Source organism: Meles meles, chromosome 14 (genome assembly GCF_922984935.1).
Source record: "Meles meles chromosome 14, mMelMel3.1 paternal haplotype, whole genome shotgun sequence".
In the NCBI taxonomy this organism is placed as follows: domain Eukaryota; kingdom Metazoa; phylum Chordata; class Mammalia; order Carnivora; family Mustelidae; genus Meles; species Meles meles.
In genome coordinates, this window is record NC_060079.1 from 26,116,161 (window position 1) to 26,134,193 (window position 18,033).

The window sequence follows — 18,033 nt, forward strand, 5'->3', positions numbered from 1 at the left end:
TATTTGAGGGGAGAGAGAGAGCATGACAGGGGAGGTCAGAGGGAGAAGCAGACTCCCCATGGAGCTGGGAGCCCGATGCAGGACTTGATCCTGGGACTCCCGGGATCATGACCTGAGCCGAATGTAGTCGCTTAACCAACTAAATCACCCAGGTGCCCAAGAAAATAATTTCTAGCAGAGTAAAATCTTTTTTTTTTTTTTTTTTAAGATTTTATTTATGTATTTGATAGACAGAGATCACAAGTAGTCAGAGAGGCAGGCAGGGAGAGAGGAGGAAGCAGGCTCCCCGCTGAGCAGAGAGCCCGATGTGGGGCTCGATCCCAGGACCCTGAGACCATGACCTGAGCTGAAGGCAGAGGCTTTAACCCACTGAGCCACCCAGGTGCCCCAGAGTAAAATCTTTTAACAAAGATAGTTTCTGAACCCATTAAAAGAATGTGTTTCCATGGCTTCATCTTACCTCTTGGTGTTTTGTTTTTGTTTTTTTATAATGGTTTGGGGTTCATTTCACTAGTCATTTTGGTGTTTGGCAAGTTGAAGGATGACTCACATTCAGTAGCAAACAATATGATTCTAAGGAGCATAACTGTACCTTTGCTTTTCTCTCTTTATGGAACCTAAAATGCTAGCATTTAAGGTGTCAGGTGAGGAGGAAGTCCTTTCATAGACCTGTTGGCATTGAGAGAACATTGATAATCATTTTATACTATAACTCTCTGGCTTTTTGAATGCATTGGCTAGATTTAATGGGCTGAATCTTTGTAGTAGCTACTTTGTCTTTTGAAGCAACTTGGGTATGTATTTGGAAGCCCTAGAAAGGATTTGATGTACATTACACAATTACACAATTAATACAACAAAAATTTTAAGAGTAATGAAAATAGGTTTCTTACATAAGGCAGCTTTTTAAAAACAGCTATTTTCTATACTGTGATTTTTTTCCCTACAGTTAATTAAATCTTCTAGTAATGTTTGAGTAATATTGTAAAGTGTCTTTTGTAACTTAATTTTTACAAGAAAGTATTTTTTAAGATATAACACTAGATGGTAGTAAAAACCCACTCAGGATATATAGGATAAAAGACAGTTTTATTTGTAAGTGATGTCTTTATCAGTATAGGTTTCTCTATGTGGTAGAATTTAGTTTTGTAAGTTACTTTAGAAGTCTCATGACAATAATCTTATATATTACACACATTTACAAAAACTATATTTTTACAAATTCACTTATTTTCACTGTATTTTCTTTTCTATTGATGTTGTCTATCAACATGTTTCATTTTGTTAGTTATTATGTTTTTACTTTTTGTTTTAGGGTTATGAGTTATGAGTCCTATAATATTAAACATTCAGAGTACCTCATTTTGATTGTAGTAAATATGGCAAACTGAATATGTGTTATTAAAGATACAACTATAACACACTGAAAACATTTTATTAAAAATATAATGACCACTGAGAGAAGAGTCATAACCAAATGCATTAGGGAAAAGGATCAAATTTGAGTTCAATTTAAGGACTTGAAATTTTAGAGAACTCTCTTGAGTCTTGTGTGGGAAAAATGTTTTTATTTCACACTGCATAGTTGTAATAACTGAGATTTAAAATTTGATAGTACCAGTGGGGTGCCTGGGTGGTTCAGTCAATTAAGTGTCTAACTTTGACTCAGGTCATGGGATTGAACCCTGTGTTGGGCTCTGTGCTCAGCCAGGAGTCTGCTTTTCCCTCTCTTTCTCCCTCTTTTCCTCCCCCAACTTGTGCTCTTTCTCTCTTTCCCTAGCTCCCTCTTTCCCTCATTCTCATATAAATAAAATCTTTTTTTTTTAAATTTATTTTATTTAACAGACAGAGATTACAAGTAGGCAGAGAGGCAGACGGAGAGAGAGAGAGAGGAGGAAGCAGGCTCCCTGCTGAGCAGAAAGCCTGATGTGGGGCTCGATCCCAGGACCCTGGGATCATGACCTGAGCCGAAGGCAGAGGCTTTAACCCACTGAGCCACCCAGGTGCCCCTAAATAAATAAAATCTTTAAAAAAAATTAGAAAAATAAAAATTTGATAGTACCAATGAAACCATTTGGCCATGTGTTCTTTGATGTTATCACATTAGACCAATGGAGTGTTGGTTGGGATATGGCAAGCATTTTGGGAACTCTAAGAAAAAAAATCAGTCTATTTAAACTAAAAAGAAACGAACATTTCTGATTGAATTACAGTTCTGTTTATAAAAGTCTGCTGATCATTAAAAATTGTTTTTGTTCCTTTTCTCTTTTTAGGAGTGTATCATAGGCTCTATTGGTCGTCTTAATATGTGTTACTTCAGGAAGCTTGGGTAGATATTTACCATAGGGATGGTATGTCAAAAAAAAATCAATTTAAGTACCTACTCTGTTTTGGCACTTTTTCAAAATTATATTTCTTAACATTTTCCCAGTACCTATTGGGTACTTTTGGCCTGAACAAATCTAATTTAGCAAATTACATTTGCTATTTTAATTTTTTCTTTCTAGTAAAACATTGTAATCTGCTATAAATGAGTGGTGCATTTAACCATATCGAGTTTTTTACTTTGCCTGGAATAGATAACAAATGCTTCAAGAATTGCAAATTTTATTTTCCATACTTTTATTTTTTTTTTAAGATTTATTTGAGAGAGTGAGGGGACCAGGGGCAGGAGAGGGAGAGAAAGTCTTTTTCTTTTTGAGATTTTATTTATTTGACAGGCAGAGATCACAAGTAGGCAGAGAGGCAGTCAGAGAGGAGGAAGCAGGCTCTTTGCTGAGCAGAGAGCCTGATGAAGGGCTCAATCCCATGACCCCTGGGATCATGAGCTTAGCTGCAGGCAGAGGCTTTAACCCATGGAGACACCCAAGTGCCCAAGAGAGAGAAAGTCTTAAGCAGTCTCTGTGCTGAGTGTGGAGCCCATCGTGGGGCTTGATCTCCTGACCCGAGATCATGACCTGAGCTGAAACCAAGAGCTGGACGCTTAACAAACTGTGCCATCCAGGCACCCCACTTTTATTATTCTCAAAAGACATTTTTATTAAGTGGCTTATTTGTCATATTTAAAATTCAGACCTATTTTAAGGCAAAATTTTTTGTAGGACCAAAGAAAAGAAGAATTTAGGTTAAGAAGGAGAAAATAGCATTATTAATTTATTTGAATTTACAGCTATTTGCTTGAACTTAAGTAGTTCTGAAAGTTTATTACTAAAATTTAAACTTAAAACCAATTGTTTAAACAGAAACAGCATGCATTCAGCAGTCATGACCAAATGCAAAACTATAGTCATTGTTTTTTTTTTTTAAGATTTTATTTATTTATTTGACAGACAGAGATTACAAGTAGGCATAGAGGCAGGCAGAGAGAGAGAGGAGGAAGCAGGCTCCCTGCTGAGCAGAGAGCCCCATGCGGGGCTTGATCCCAGGGCCCTGGGATCATGACCTGAGCTGAAGGCAGAGGATTTAACCCACTGAGCCACCCAGACACCCCTATAGTAATTGTTTTAATTGATCTATATTTACCTATGTAAGCTTTCTTCTGATCAGCTGCCTATAATTTTGGGGTTTCTTTCTAATTGGTTAGGGAATTAGTACACTAAGAGTCTGTTCACTTTCTTTTCTATACTATTATTTCATATTTTGTTTTTTTTTGTCTTTTTTCCCAACTTAACACCTAAATCTTGGAGACTTGATCATTACTTCAGTGAGAATTTAATATCTTTTCCCCTTTAATAGTGCTGCCTTCTTTGTGGCTTTTAATGGTTCTTATCAATAGATATTTTTAAAAAGGTAAAACTAAAATAAAATGTCCAGGGGTGCCTGGGTGGCTCAGATGGTTAAGCATCTGCCTTTGGCTCAGGTCATGATCCCAGGGTTCTGGGATTGAGCCCTGTGTTGGGCTCCCTGCTTAGGAGGAGTCTGCTTCTCCCTCTCCCTCTGCTGTTCTCTCTCTCTCAAATAAATAAATAAAATATTAAATAAAATAAAATTAAAATGTTAAAATATTTTAAGTTTGTTGGTTTCTGCCTCATCTGTTGCATAAAATTGTATTTTGGGGTTATCTGTACATTAATTTACCTATATTCTACTTCAGTAGCGTGATATTAGTCATACATGGTCTTCTTAAATCTGTCTCCCCCTACCTTAGATCTTTGTAAAAGCTTATAATTATGAACTGCCTTTCTAGAAAGGAAGTGAAAAATACCTTTTCATTTGAAATTTATAGGGGAACTAAAAATTAGACTATAATTTTGAGCGTTTCTTTTTAGTGTAGCTTTCTTTTTTTCTCTTCTTGAGTCTCAGGAGGCACAATGAATTCTTTCATTAAAAATTTTGTCTGTGTGTATTATAGTGAATTCTGATACCATGTACCCAGAGTTGGGCCAAACCTCACAGGTTAAGGATACAGGCCTCCACATGCCTGTGCTCACTCACTTCAGACACCATCCTCAAGTTTGGGGTTCCCTAGATAACCTGTGTGCTTAATAGCTGGCTACAAATTTTAGGGTTTCTAGTACCCCTCCAGGTTTCATAATTTGCTAGAGTGAATCATAGAACTTAGGAAAGTATTATACTTATGATTACAGTTCTACAACAGCCAAAGGACACAAATCAGAACCAGCCAGCCAAATGAAAATGCACAGGGCAAGGTTTGGGAGAGTTCCAAGCATAAAGTTTCCATTGTCCTCAGGTACCTGTCATTCTTCTGGAGTATTGACATATGACAGTGCACAGAAAGGAAATACTGCCAACCACAGGACCTCATCAAGTTTCTGGTCTAGAGTTGTGTTTTCTTTTTTTATTAATTGTGATCAAAATATATATTAAAATTACTATCTTAATCATTTTTAAGTATACAGTACAGTAGTGTTAACTTTATGTATATTGTTGTGCAGCAAATCTCTAGAACTTTTTCATCTTGCAAAACTAGAACTATATCCATTGAACAGTTCCCCTTCTGCTGCTTTTTTTTTTAGCGCCTGGCAATCCCATTTTACTGTTTTTAAGAGTTTGATTGTTTTAGATATAGTTAAACCTCATGTACGTGGAATCATGCCGTATTTTTCTTTTTTGTGACTGGTTCATTTTACTTAGCGTAATAGTCTTCAACGTTCATGCTTAGCATGTGTCAGGATTTCCTTTTTTTTTTTTTTTTTTTAAATATTTTATTTATTTGACAGACAGAAATCACAAGCAGACAGAGAGGCAGGCAGAGAGGCAGGCAGAGAGAGAGGAGAAAGCAGGCTCCCTGCGGAGCAGAGAGCCCGATGCGGGGCTCGATCCCAGGACCCTGAGATCATGACCTGAGCCGAAGGCAGAGGCTTTAACCCACTGAGCCACCCAGGCACCCCAGGATTTCCTTTTTTTAAAAGGCTGAATATATTCCATTATATGTATATGTGATTTTTCTTATTTTATTTTTCATCTGTTGATGAACGATCAGGTTTCTTCCTCTTGGCTATTTTGAATAATGTTGCAGTTAACGTGGGTATGCAGATACCTGTTTGAGATATTGTTTTCAGTTTTTTTGGATATACCTAGAAGTGGGATTGCTAGATTATATGATAATACGGTATTTAATTTTTTGAGCAACCTTATACTATTTTCCACAGTAGCTCCACTATTTTACATTTCTACCAACAGGGTTCAAGAGTTCGAATTTCTCCACATCCACCAATGCCTTTTTTTGTTTTTTAAACAGAAGTTATCTTTATGGGTGTGAGGTAATACCTCACTGTGGTTTTGATTTGCATTTCTTTAATGATAATGAGCATCCATTCTTATACTTGTTGGCTCTTGTTATGGACTGAGGTTTATCTCCCACCCCAGTTCCTATGTTGAAGTTCGTCCCCTAATGTGATATGTTTGGAGGTGATTCCTTTGGTAATTAGGTTTAGGTAAGGTGATGTTGCTACGGTGCTGCTATAAGAATAGCAAAAACATAAAAACACTAAAGTGGCTTTGGAACTCGGTCAAGGGTAGAACCTGGAACAGTTTTGAGGTATGTGGTAGAAAAAGCTAGGATTATCATGAAGGGACTGTTAAAAGTGATTCCAGTGAGAGCTCAAAGAAAAGAGCTATAGAGAAAACCTCCATTTTATTAGAAAATATATAAATATTCACAAATAGAATGTTAGTAGAAATATCCATATGGATAGTAAGGGCCGTTTTTTTGAGGTCTCAGCCTGAAATAAAGAATGATGGAAAAAAGGTGATCCTTGTTACAAAGTGGCAAAGAACTTGACTGAATTGTGTTTATGTTCTAGTGTTTTGTGGAAGGTAGAATTGGGAGGGATAAATGTTTAGCTGAGGAGATTATGAAGCAAAGTATTGAGGAAGCAGTTTGGTTCCTTCTGACTGCTTTTGGTAAAATGTGAGAAAAGAGAAATGAATTGAAGAAGGAATTGTTTAGCTAAGCAAAAAAGGAACCAGAGTTTAAAAAGATTTGGAAAATTCTCAGTCTGCCTATACTGCAAAAAGTGAGAAAGCTATTTGGAAAAGAATATGGAGGATGTGGCTGAATAACCATTTGATAAGGAGGTTAGTATGGGTGTGAACCATGAACTGTGAGAAATAAATGTCTGTTGTTTAAACCACCGAGTTTACTGCATTTTGTTTTGCTATCCTAAGCTGATGAAGATCTACATCTTCTTTGGAGAAATGTCTGTTCAAGTCCTTTGCCCATTTTTAAATTGGGCAAAGGAAATTATTGCTAAAGAAATATTGCTAAGAAATTATTGCCAAATCCAAGGTCATGAAGTTTTCCCCTTATGTTTTCTTCTAGAAGTTTTGCAGTTTCAGCTCTTATATTTAGGTCTTTAATCCATCTTGAATTAATTTTTGCATATGGTGTAAAATAAGGGTCCACCTTCATTATTTTGCATGTGGATATTCAGTTTCCCCAACACCATTTTCTGAAGACACTATCCTTTCCTCATTGTATAGCCTGGCACATTTGGCAGAGATCATTTGATCATATGCATGGGGATTTATTCCTGGATTTTCTATTCAGTTAAATTGGCCTCTATGTCCTATCTTTATGCCAGAACATACTGTTTTGATTACTGTAGCTTTATTATACGTTTGAAATCAGGAAGTATGATGCTTCTAGCTTTGTTTTGCTTTGTCAGGATTATTTTGGCTCTTCATGGTCCTGTGAGAGTCCATATGAATTTAAGGGTTTTTTTTTCTATTTTTGCAGAAAATGGATGATGGACAAAAGATTGTACTGGGGAAATGTGCCAATAAGGAATGCATTTAATCTGTAGATTGCTTTCAGTAGTATTGAACATTTAAACAATATTAAGTCTTCCAATCCATGAACACAGGATGTCTTTCTGTTTATTTGTGTCCTGTTTAGTTTCATTTAGCACTGTTTTATCATTTTCTGTGTACAAGTCTTTTATCTTTCTGGTTAGGCTTATCTTAAGTATTTTATTCTTTTTGATGCTATTGTAAATGGGATCATTTTCTTAATTTCCTTTTCAGATTGTTCATTGTTAGTATATAGAAATGCAAGACATATTTGTGCGTTGATTTTTGTATCCTATAACTTTGCTGAATTCATTTAGTAGTTCTTAGTTTTTTGTGGGTTTTCAGGGTATTTATATACATGATCATGTTATCTGTGAACAGAGGTAATTTTACTTCTTCCTTCCCTATTTGGATGCCTTTCATTTTTTTTACTTGCTTAAGTGTTCTGGCTAGGATTTCCAAATGCTATGTTGAAGAAAGTGGCGAGAGTGGGCATCTTTGACTTTTTTCCTGACCTTAGAAAGTAGCTTTCAGTTGTTTGCCATCGAGTGTATGTTGGTTGTGGGTTTTTTATGTATAACTTATTATGTTGAGGTAATTCTTTCTATTCCTAGTTGAGTGTTTTTATAAAAAGGTACTGAATTTTTTTCAAATGCTTTTCTGCATCAAAAACTTGATTCTGTTAGTGTGATGAATTACTTTGATTTTTGAATGTTGAACCATCCTTGCATTCCAGGAATAAATCCCATTTATTCATGATGTATAAACCTTTTAGTGTGTTACTGAAATTGGTTGCTAGTGTTCTGTTGAGAGTTTTTGCATCAATATTTGTCAGCGATACCGATTGGTAGTTTCCTTGTGGTATCTTTGTCTGATCAATGCTGATCTCTCTGAGTTTGGAAGTGTTCCCCTCTCCTCAGTTTTTTGGAAAAGTTTGAAGATTGCTGTTAGTTCTTTAAATATTTGGTGGAATTCTTCAGTAATGCCCTTTGATCATGGGCTTTTCTTTGTTCTGAGATTTTTAAATTACTGATTTAATCTCCTTACTTATAATATGTCTATTCAGGTTTTTTTTTTTTTCCTTTAGGACTCATTTTTGGTTGATTTGTTTCTAGGAAGTTTTCCATTTCTTCTAGATTATCCAGTTTGTTGGCATGTAATTATTAACAGTAGACTTGAATGATCCTTTTTATTTCTGTGGTATCCATTTGTAATATCTTCTCTTCATTTCTAATTTTCGTTGTTTTAGTTTTTTCTTATTTTTAATTAGTCTACCTAAGGGTTTGTAAATTTTGTTGATCTTTTTAACAAACCAACTCTTAGTTTTATTAATTTTTTCTATTTTCTTATTTATTTATTCTCTAATCTTAATTATTTCCTTCTTTCTGCTAACTTTGAGTTTAGGTTCTTTTCCTAGTTCCTTGAGTGGTTAAAATAAAAAAATTCCCTGAGCTGGGTGCTTTTTACCAACTTCTGGGAGCTATGTTGACTTCTTTCTGCAGTATTACAAGTTCTGTGGTACAGTATTACAAGTTCCACAGCATCCTAAGATGCTGAGCTCTCTTTTGTTCTCGGTTGTGTCGTGTTTCCCCCACCACCAATTAGAGTATGCTTTCCCCAGTCAGTCTTCCAAGTCAGGTGAGACAGAAACCATTTATTCATGATATATAATCCTCTTAGTGTGTTACCGAAATTGGTTGCTAGTGTTCTGTTGAGAGTTTTTGCATCAATATTTATCAACGATATTGATTAGTAGTTTTCATAGCCCCCTGAAAAGCAGGAATGTTAGATGTGCATTCAACTTCCCCCTTTTCTCCCCAAAGAAGAAACGGCATTGGGCTCTTTCCCTTGATCTTTAGCTGTGTCAGCCTAGGGGAGGGGGCTGACTTGGATGAAATGAAATGACTTTTCCTACCTGTTTCATTGCATTTGAACTTGAAGTACTACAATTTCCTAATTGGTTTCTGGTATTCTCATAAAGAGATTTATTCTCATAGAAGGCAATAAAAATTCAGATCATATATTGTTAAGTTAGTATGTCTGTGGGAGAATGAGGTCTAGGGCTTCCTAATCTACCATCTTTCTGATGCTGATAGTTTTAGGGGGGTGCTTTATTAAGTAGGCACGATTGATTAAATCATTGGCTGCTTGGTTGTACTTAATATCCAGACCCCCTTTCCTCCCAGAAGGGTGTGCAGATATTGTGTGCCTTAAAGCTCCAAAACCTCTAATCACAGTATTTGTCTTTCTGTCCTAGCCTGTGGCCTACCTGAGTCATCTCCTTTGTATTAACTAGGGGCCCACCATGAGTCACTTCATTAGCATAAACTGTGAGATGTAGTGGAAGGTTTAAAGGTTGTCCAGACACTGGGGACAAAGGCCAGCCAAACTGTTATACATGCATATTGAATTCTAATCCCATAATATAAAATTTAAAGGGTATGAAGATATACAAGGAAATATAAATCTCCCACCCACCCGTTTCTTAGCCTCCCAGTTTTTCTCCATGGAGACTGGTACTATTTTTTTAAGTCATTTTTCACCCAAGTAACAGTTAATTCTCTTAAAAAGTAATAGGTTCTTTCTTTTCCTCTGGCTATTGCCTTATTTTGAGGATTTGAAGGACTCATTTGTTCTCCAGACAGTAATGAATACAATACTATTCCTTTACATTATGTCTTGAGATGATTTTGTTACTGAAGCACACTAATTACTGAAGCACACTAATTGCTGGGGTAGAAAAATAGTCTTTTGTTTTTGTTTTTGCTTTTTTCCCATGAAAATCACCTTGTTTCCCCCCCCCCCCCATTAAGATACTATGTTCACTGTAAAAAAAAGATTGGGGGGGGTGTGGAATAGTGACACACAATAATAAAAGTCTTATCATTTAATGGTTTCCCATCTTTTTTTTCAGGTTATGTGATTAGTGAGTGGGGGCACTTTTAGACATACTTTATGTTAAAATAAACCCAAACAATTGAGAATAGAATCTAGAGTTTTATATAATTTTTCCCATGTAACACTACTGAGATCGTTTTCCTATATCATTAAATAATCTTCAGTAATACGATTTTACCACTTCCTTGTTTTTGCATGTTAAGGTTATTTCCAGTTTTGTGTGTAAGTTAACAAATCTATTAGATTATTTTGCTCCCAGGGTTTTTCTTGATTGGTTTTAGAGGACTTAAAAGTTAATTTAATTTTTTAGTATTTGTATCTTACCTTCTTATATTGTTCATGATAATAGCCAGAATTATTCTTTCAAGGTAGGTAACTTTCTTTTTTATTAACTTGCAGTACGTCTAGAGCTTATAAAATTTTTAATTCATTAGACTCTCCCTCTTTTTTTTAAAGATTTTATTTATTTGACAGACAGAGATCACAAGCAGGCAGAGAGGCAGACAGAGGAGGTGGGGGAAGAAGGCTCCCTGCTGAGCAGAGAGCCCGATGTGGGGCTCGATCCCATGACCCTGAGATCATGACCTGAGCTGAAGGCAGAGGCTTAAACCACTGAGCCACCCAGGCGCACCCAGATTCTCCTTTTCAAATATCAGTATCTTTTTTATTTTATGATTTTTAAAAAATGTTCTTTAAATAGTACTTCAATTGCCCTTCAGTTCTTAAGAAAAATGCACAGATTATAATTTATATATATGTGTTTATATTAACTTATTTGGTATAAGTTTTGTGTATATTTTTAATATTTTTCCTTCACAGGTGATCTCTTGTCTTCCTTTACTTTTTTTACTTCTTTGCCTTTATTTCAAATGAATACTTATAAAGGGGCACTGTGCAGGAGGTATAAGGAGAAATTCTCTGGGAAATTTAAAAATAGGAGTGGGGAGTGATAAATGCATAAGTCTGGTAGTGTGCATAAATAGGTTTTAACATTTAATGAAGGGTCCATAATAAAATCTAGATGTTTTGTCTATTTCCCCTCTTGGAGGGTCCTGTATTAATAGGAAGTTCTCAAGGTGGTGTCAACATTGAAGATGTTGCTGCTGAGACTCCTGAGGCCATATTTAAAGAACCTATTGATATTGTAGAAGGCATCAAGAAGGAACAAGCTGTCCGGGTATGTGGTATTCCGAAAAATTTCTATCTAGCTTTATTGGATAATTGTAATACTTAAAAAAAAAAAAAAAAAGAAAAAAAAAGAGAATTAACTTTGAGTTAGTGAAGTGATTGACGAAACTTTTAAAAATTTTGAATATTTTGTTTGAAATTGAAACTTTTAGAAGTATCTACAATATTTCCTTTATTTCCATAAATATTTTATTACTTGTCTTTAGAAGGTAAGAATTCTTTTAAAATAGACACTATACCATTGTTATACCTAGTAAAATTAATAATAATTCCTTATTATCATTACTTACTTACCCAGTCATTCACATCCCCTTGTCTCAAATTTTTCATTTTTTCTTTTATAATTTGTTTGAGCTGGGATCCATATAAGGTCTTTCATTGAGTTTTTGGTTATTGTCTCATAGGTCTTTTTCTAATTTATAGGTTATCTTTCCCTTACTCTCTTTGTGTTCTTTCATTTGTTGAAGACACTGGGGTAATTATTTTTTATTACAGTCTGGATTTTACATTCCCGTGGTAGCATTTGATATGTTTTAACCTCCCCTTTATTTCCTGTAAAATTGTATGGAATAGTACGGACACTGTCTTATGTATCCCTATGATAGGTCAGTGATTTTATTTTGGCAGGGGGTTTATGGATGCTTTTGAGAACCTAATGAAAGGTATGACTTTTAGTATCTGCACATACAGAATAAATTTTGCCCACAATATAACTAGTATTCTGTATTGTCCTTTTTGTATGCTTCTTCCCTCCACCCCTCCACTGATCCTCCCCATCCCCTGCCAAAAAAAAAAAAAAAAAAAAGCCCAACCTTGAAGTTTAATACCATGGCCTGTGAGAGTTTCTTGGTAAGGTTGGTAATACTCCTATTGAATTAAATCATTTAGTTTGGATATGAAAAATAAGTGCCACCTTAAAAAAAAAAGTTTGAATATTAAAGTTTGAATGAAATTACCATCTATTAGTGGAAAACTATGTCACAATAAGTTTATGATACTGAAGTATAGGACAGGAATTTTTGACTGGCACAAAGGCTTAGAGGAGATAGAGAAATTACCTTGATAATGTCATTTAGACAAAAGAATGGTATAAATCTTTAAATGGGACAGAGAGGTTCATTAGGTAGTTATGTGAGAGTGATGACTGGATGGCTAAATTTAGATGAGAAAGAATATTTGATTTACAAGAATAGTCGAAGGCATAGTCTACTAAGATTATAGCTTTTTGAGTGATGAACAGAAATAGTACCTAGCACATTTGGTAAATTAATGTCATTCTAGTTTGATCAGATTCTGTCATAATTCTCAAATGTTTAGCTCTAAAATGGTGGATTATGACCTAGTGAAAATCTTTCTTAATGAAATCAAATTTCATTATTTCTCATTTATTTCTTACTATTCTTTATTTGAAATAAGTCTTTTTTTTTTTTTTTTTAAAGATTTTACTTATTTATTTGTCAGAGAGAGAGAGCACAAGCAGGGGGAGCAGCAGGCAGAGGGAGAAGTAGGCTCCCTGCTAAACCAGGAGCTGAATGTGGGACTCTATCCCAGGATCCTGGGATCATTACCTGAGCTGAAGACAGATGCTTAACCAACTGAGTCACCCAGGCATTCCTGAAATAAGTCTTAATAGAAAATGACATTTCTTAGCTTGCTTTATTGGCATTTGATCTTTTACAAAAACCATATTCACCCTTAAAGAATTTAAGATTTTTCTGTAATTAAAATTCAGATGTATTGCAGCCTTGGATAGCAGTTGGAAAAAAGGTGAACATCCTCCATAGTATTTTTGAGCAGTGGCAGCAGTTAGAATAAACATACAGACATGAAGCTTCTGTACGAGTGGTTCAGAATTGCTTATGGAACTTCAAAAGTTACGGATGGCTTGGTCCATTATAGAACTTGTGAACTGGAACTTCTCAGTTATGACCTTGGGATATGTGTTTTTAAAAAAGCTCTTCAGGTATATCTAGTTAGGGATTTCTGCTCAGTACTATAAACTCTTCTGTTAGATTCAAAGCTAAAGTAAGTACCTGTATCTTTTGGGCTTCACTTGTATTGGATGCTTAGTAGATTTTTGAATGAATGCAGTAACACTGATTTGGTTGAATGTGTCCTCATTGCTTGGTAGATATTCTTCATAAATTACCTAAAAGGTAAGATTAGATGGTTTAATATTTTTGCTGTCATTTGGACTATTGGGATTGTCAGTCCACATTTTATATTTCGTTTTAATAAAATATAAGCCTCTTCTTTCAGCTTAGGTTTACCATAAGGCTTAGAGGCAGTATGGAGGCTATGGAATAAACACTGGAGCTGGAATCTAGGCAAATGGCAAGTCACTTGACCTTTCTAAATTTACAAATTTCTCATTTGTAAAATGGGCATACTACTTGCCTTGTGAGAATTTTGAATAAAAAGTTTTGTTTAACCATTTGGTAGTAGTAGTTGCTATTTCAGTCATTCATGTTTGGGGACTACAAATGATTCATGCTTATCATTTTAATGATGAATTATAAGGTTTTTTATTTATAAGAATTTAATGTTGATTGGATATACTATAATAAAGAGACAAATGAATTTCAGCTTGCACAGAAGATGGGATTTCCACCTAATATTGTGGATTCTGCGGCAGAAAATATGGTCAAGCTTTACAACCTTTTCCTGAAATATGATGCAACTATGGTAGAAATAAATCCAATGGTAGAGGATTCAGATGGATCTGGTAAGGTATCTTTTTTTTTTTTTTAATCAAACATTAATGATATATTTATTTACTAATCATATGTTTCACTAAGGAAGTTTAACTCATAATGGAGTGAAGGCACTCCTATGTAGAAACTTACTTTAAAATAAATAGAATGAATGTGAACAAATATTAAAGATACCTATTAAAATAAACACACAGGGAGTGTGTTAAAGTTATATTGTACCGTACGGAGGCTACTAGCCACATGTGGCAATTAAAATTAATTAAAATATTATGTGATTAAAATATTCCCCAGTCAAACCAGTCACATTTCAGCTGTTCAGTAGTTGCATGTGGTTACCATCTTAGATGGCACGCATATAGAATATTGCCATCATTGCAGAAAGTTCTTTTGGGCAGTGCTGATTAGAGTATCCAGTGTGGTAATGAGTAAATGGCTGTAGTTACGGAGATTAGCCATCTTAGTCTCTCACAAGTTTCAGACTTTAGAGTCATCATGGATCTTTATTATACAGAGGGTACACTTTGATACTTGAGTCCTTTTAATATTTTTATCCACTGGAGAAGTAAGATTAGCTTGTCACTTTGATACCTTTTCTTTTGCATGTGTTTAAAGATTCTGAATTATCACAATTTCCATGTATAGTTGTTTTATTGTTATAAAAATTATAAAGTTATATATGTAAGTTATATGTAAGTTATAAAAATATAAGTTGCATTATTGTAGCTTAAGTTTTTCTTGATTGTTTTTATTTAAATTCAATTAGCCAACATATATACATCATTAGTTTCAGATGTAGTGTTCAATAATACATCAGTTGCATATGACACCCAGTGCTCATCATATTATGTGCCCTTCTTAATGCCCATCACCCAGTTACCCCATTCCCCCCTTTTCTTTTTTCCCCCCTTTTCTTGATCATTTATATTAACAACTTTTATTACTGTAATTTATTGGATTTGTTTCAAATCACTTTGGACATTTTAATCTCTTAAGCATTTGTAGATCATCTTTCACTTTTATACTTCTAGTTATATTCTTTATTATAGAAATTGATTTTTGGTTGGTCATTTATATAGTTGTATAAAGAATGAGTAAATTCTCTTTTGATCATATGGGTAGTTTATAAAACTAAAAAATTAAGTTTTTTAGAAAGTAAAGGCACATTTTAAAAATAAATGTTAAGTGAAGGAGAATTATTTGTATAGAACAGGTATTTCTTTTTTTTCCTCATGGAAACATTCCAAACGTTGAAAGCAAGATTCCTGAATTATTTTCAGCAGTGGAATTCTGCAGCCATATTCTCTTGTTAAGAGAATGTCTTTGTTCTCTTAAAAACCATTTTTCCCTTTGTATTTAGTTTCTCTTCTTTGTATGTATTTCTATATATTTTGAAGGAGGTTTTTTTTTTTTTTGTTGTTGTTGTTTGATTGTTTTTCCTTTTTTGGTTAAGGGCATTGTATATTTACTTTAGAAAATTTGCACCAATAAAAAATTCATAAAACCTCATTAGCTAACACTATTTTAATATTTTAGTAGCTCATTTCAGTCTGTTCTGTAATCGGATCATGTTGTCTATTCAGTTTGTATCTTTTCTTTTTTAAACTTAAAACTATATAATAGAATATTGGGAGCCTGGGTGGCTCATTGGGTTAAGCCACTGCCTTTGGCTCAGGTCATGATCTCAGGGTCCTGGGATCGAGTCCCACATCGGGCTCTCTGCTTGGTAGGGAGCCTGCTTCCTCCTCTTTCTCTGCCTGCCTCTTGGCCTACTTGTGATCTCTCTCTGTCAAATAAATAAAATCCTAAAAAAAAAAAAAAAAAAACCTATATAATAGAATATTTTGATGTTAAATATTTTTCAGTTTTTAAAGGCTTGTATATTATTTGTATATAAATCTTTGCAGTCTTCATTATCTTTCGTATGGATTCTTAGAAGGGGAATTTTTGGGTCAAAGAGGAATAATATTTTCACATATGTTTGATTATCGGGTCAGGATAATAACATTTTGAGATGTATTTTGCCAGATTGTCATTTGGAAAAGTTGGTCTAACATACAGAGTGTCCATTTCATTGCCTACTTGTGGCAGAAGTAAGTTTTATATTGGGTTTAAACTCTGTCAAACTAATAATCAGGAAATGTCTTAATTTATTTTTCAGTTCTTTGGTTACTTGTGATGTTGAGAATTTTTCATGTTTATTGGGCATACATTTTCCTTGGTAGACTGCAGATTTCCTCTTGATGTCCTTTGGTAACTGTGTTAGTTTCCTGTGGCTTCTGTAACAAATTACTACAAACTAGGTGGCTTAAAACACCAGGTATTTAGTCTCTCAGAGTTTTAGAAACCAGAAGTCCAAAATCAATGTCACACGAATTCAAGGTGCTCCCTCTAGAGGCTCCAGGAAAGCCTCCATTCCTTGCCTTTTGTAACTTCTTGTGGCATTCTGTTGATTGTGGCCACCTCATTCTAGTCTGTGCCTCTTGTGTCACATTGCCTCTTCCTCTTCTATGTGTATCTGATCTCCCTCTGCCTCTCTCCTATAAAGATACTTTTGATGTAATTTAGGGCCTTTCAAGATAATCCTGGATAATCTTCTAAGATCCTTATTTTAATCACATCTGTAAAAATGTTAACATATAAGGTAACATTCACATGTATTAGGACCTATTTATCTTTGGGTGGCATTATTCAGCCTATTACAGTACTCAAAAGAAACATGGATAGTTTTTCTTATTAATTTGATGAGGTCTTTATTTTTTGAAAATTTATTTATGTGATTTGAAGAATATTTTTACTGGACATAGAAATCTAGCTTGATATATCTTTTTTCATCACTTCAAATATTTTCTCCTGTCCCATTCTCCTTCCTTTCTCTTCCCAGTATCACATGTTGGATAACTTCTTACTGTCTAACAGGTCACTTTTTTTTTTTTTTTTTTATCCAGATTGGGTAACTTTTGTTTATCTGTCTTCAGGTTCATTGATCCATCTCCAATAAATACATTGTTAAGCACATCCAGAGAACTTTTCATTTTAGGTATTGAACTTTTTAGTTCTAGATTTTTCCACTAGGCTTCTTTTGATAGTTTTATTTTCTGTTAAGGTATCTCTCTGGCCCTTTATTATGGTCGTATTTCCCTTTAAGTCCTTAAAAGTATTTAAAAGAGCTTTTGGAGTCCTCTGATTCCAAATTTGGGTTGTGTTGGGTTAGGTTCTTCTTGACTGCTTTTTTTCTTTATCGGTGTTCATATTTTCCTTCACGGATCTAGTCGTATATTGGATGTTTTGGGAGATGTGGTGTAGAGACAGAATTCTTTTATCTTCCTCTGAAAGAGTGTTGTTTTTTTGTTGTTATTAGTAGTTAACTTAGCTGGATTTCAAACTCTGTCTCTTGTTTTGGGTAGCCTTGTAGGCTTAAGCTGCTTGGTCTTTCAGCCTTTTATCAGGGATAGCAAGGAGAATGTTGTAGTTATATTGGAGTGAGGAAGGGATAAAGCACTGAAAGATGAAGTTGGCTGCTGTAACCTTCATATTAGCTATTTTGGTAGAGTGCTGGAGGTAAAACCTTATTCGAGTGGATTTAAAGGAGGATGATGGGAGTTTAGGCAAAGTAGTTGGCAGATATAAATATTTTCAGTTTTGTGGCCCACTTATGGTTTTCATTCCTGCTGCTTTTCTTCATATCCTGTTCGTCTTCCTTTACCCGTTCTTTCTTAAAACCCATTCAAAATATGTAAAAATGTGAAACCTGTTTTTAGCTCACAGGTCATACAAAATAGGCATAGTCTCAGGCCCCTGAGCCATACTGGTATTTTGCTGACCCTTGCTTTATATAGACAAGTCTGTTAAGGACTTTTGCTGTATGTGAAGAGAAGAGTAAGAGGGAAGAGGTGGCAAATAATTTTTTTCTTCTTTTTATGGTGGGAGAAATAACAGCGTTTTTGCAAATCATTGGAATTTAGCCAATAGCAAAAAGGGG

The 18,033-nt window shown here is 34.7% G+C and overlaps 1 protein-coding gene across 1 annotated transcript in view; it reads left to right on the forward strand.

Moving 5' to 3' along the window:
• Nucleotides 1-18,033, forward strand: part of SUCLA2 (succinate-CoA ligase ADP-forming subunit beta) — a 49,346-nt gene that overhangs the window by 18,096 nt on the left and 13,217 nt on the right. Inside the window, exons 5-6 of the mRNA XM_045978424.1 lie at nt 11,201-11,329; nt 13,927-14,065. Coding sequence (XP_045834380.1) covers nt 11,201-11,329; nt 13,927-14,065 — 268 coding nt within the window. The remainder of the gene's footprint in view (nt 1-11,200; nt 11,330-13,926; nt 14,066-18,033) is intronic.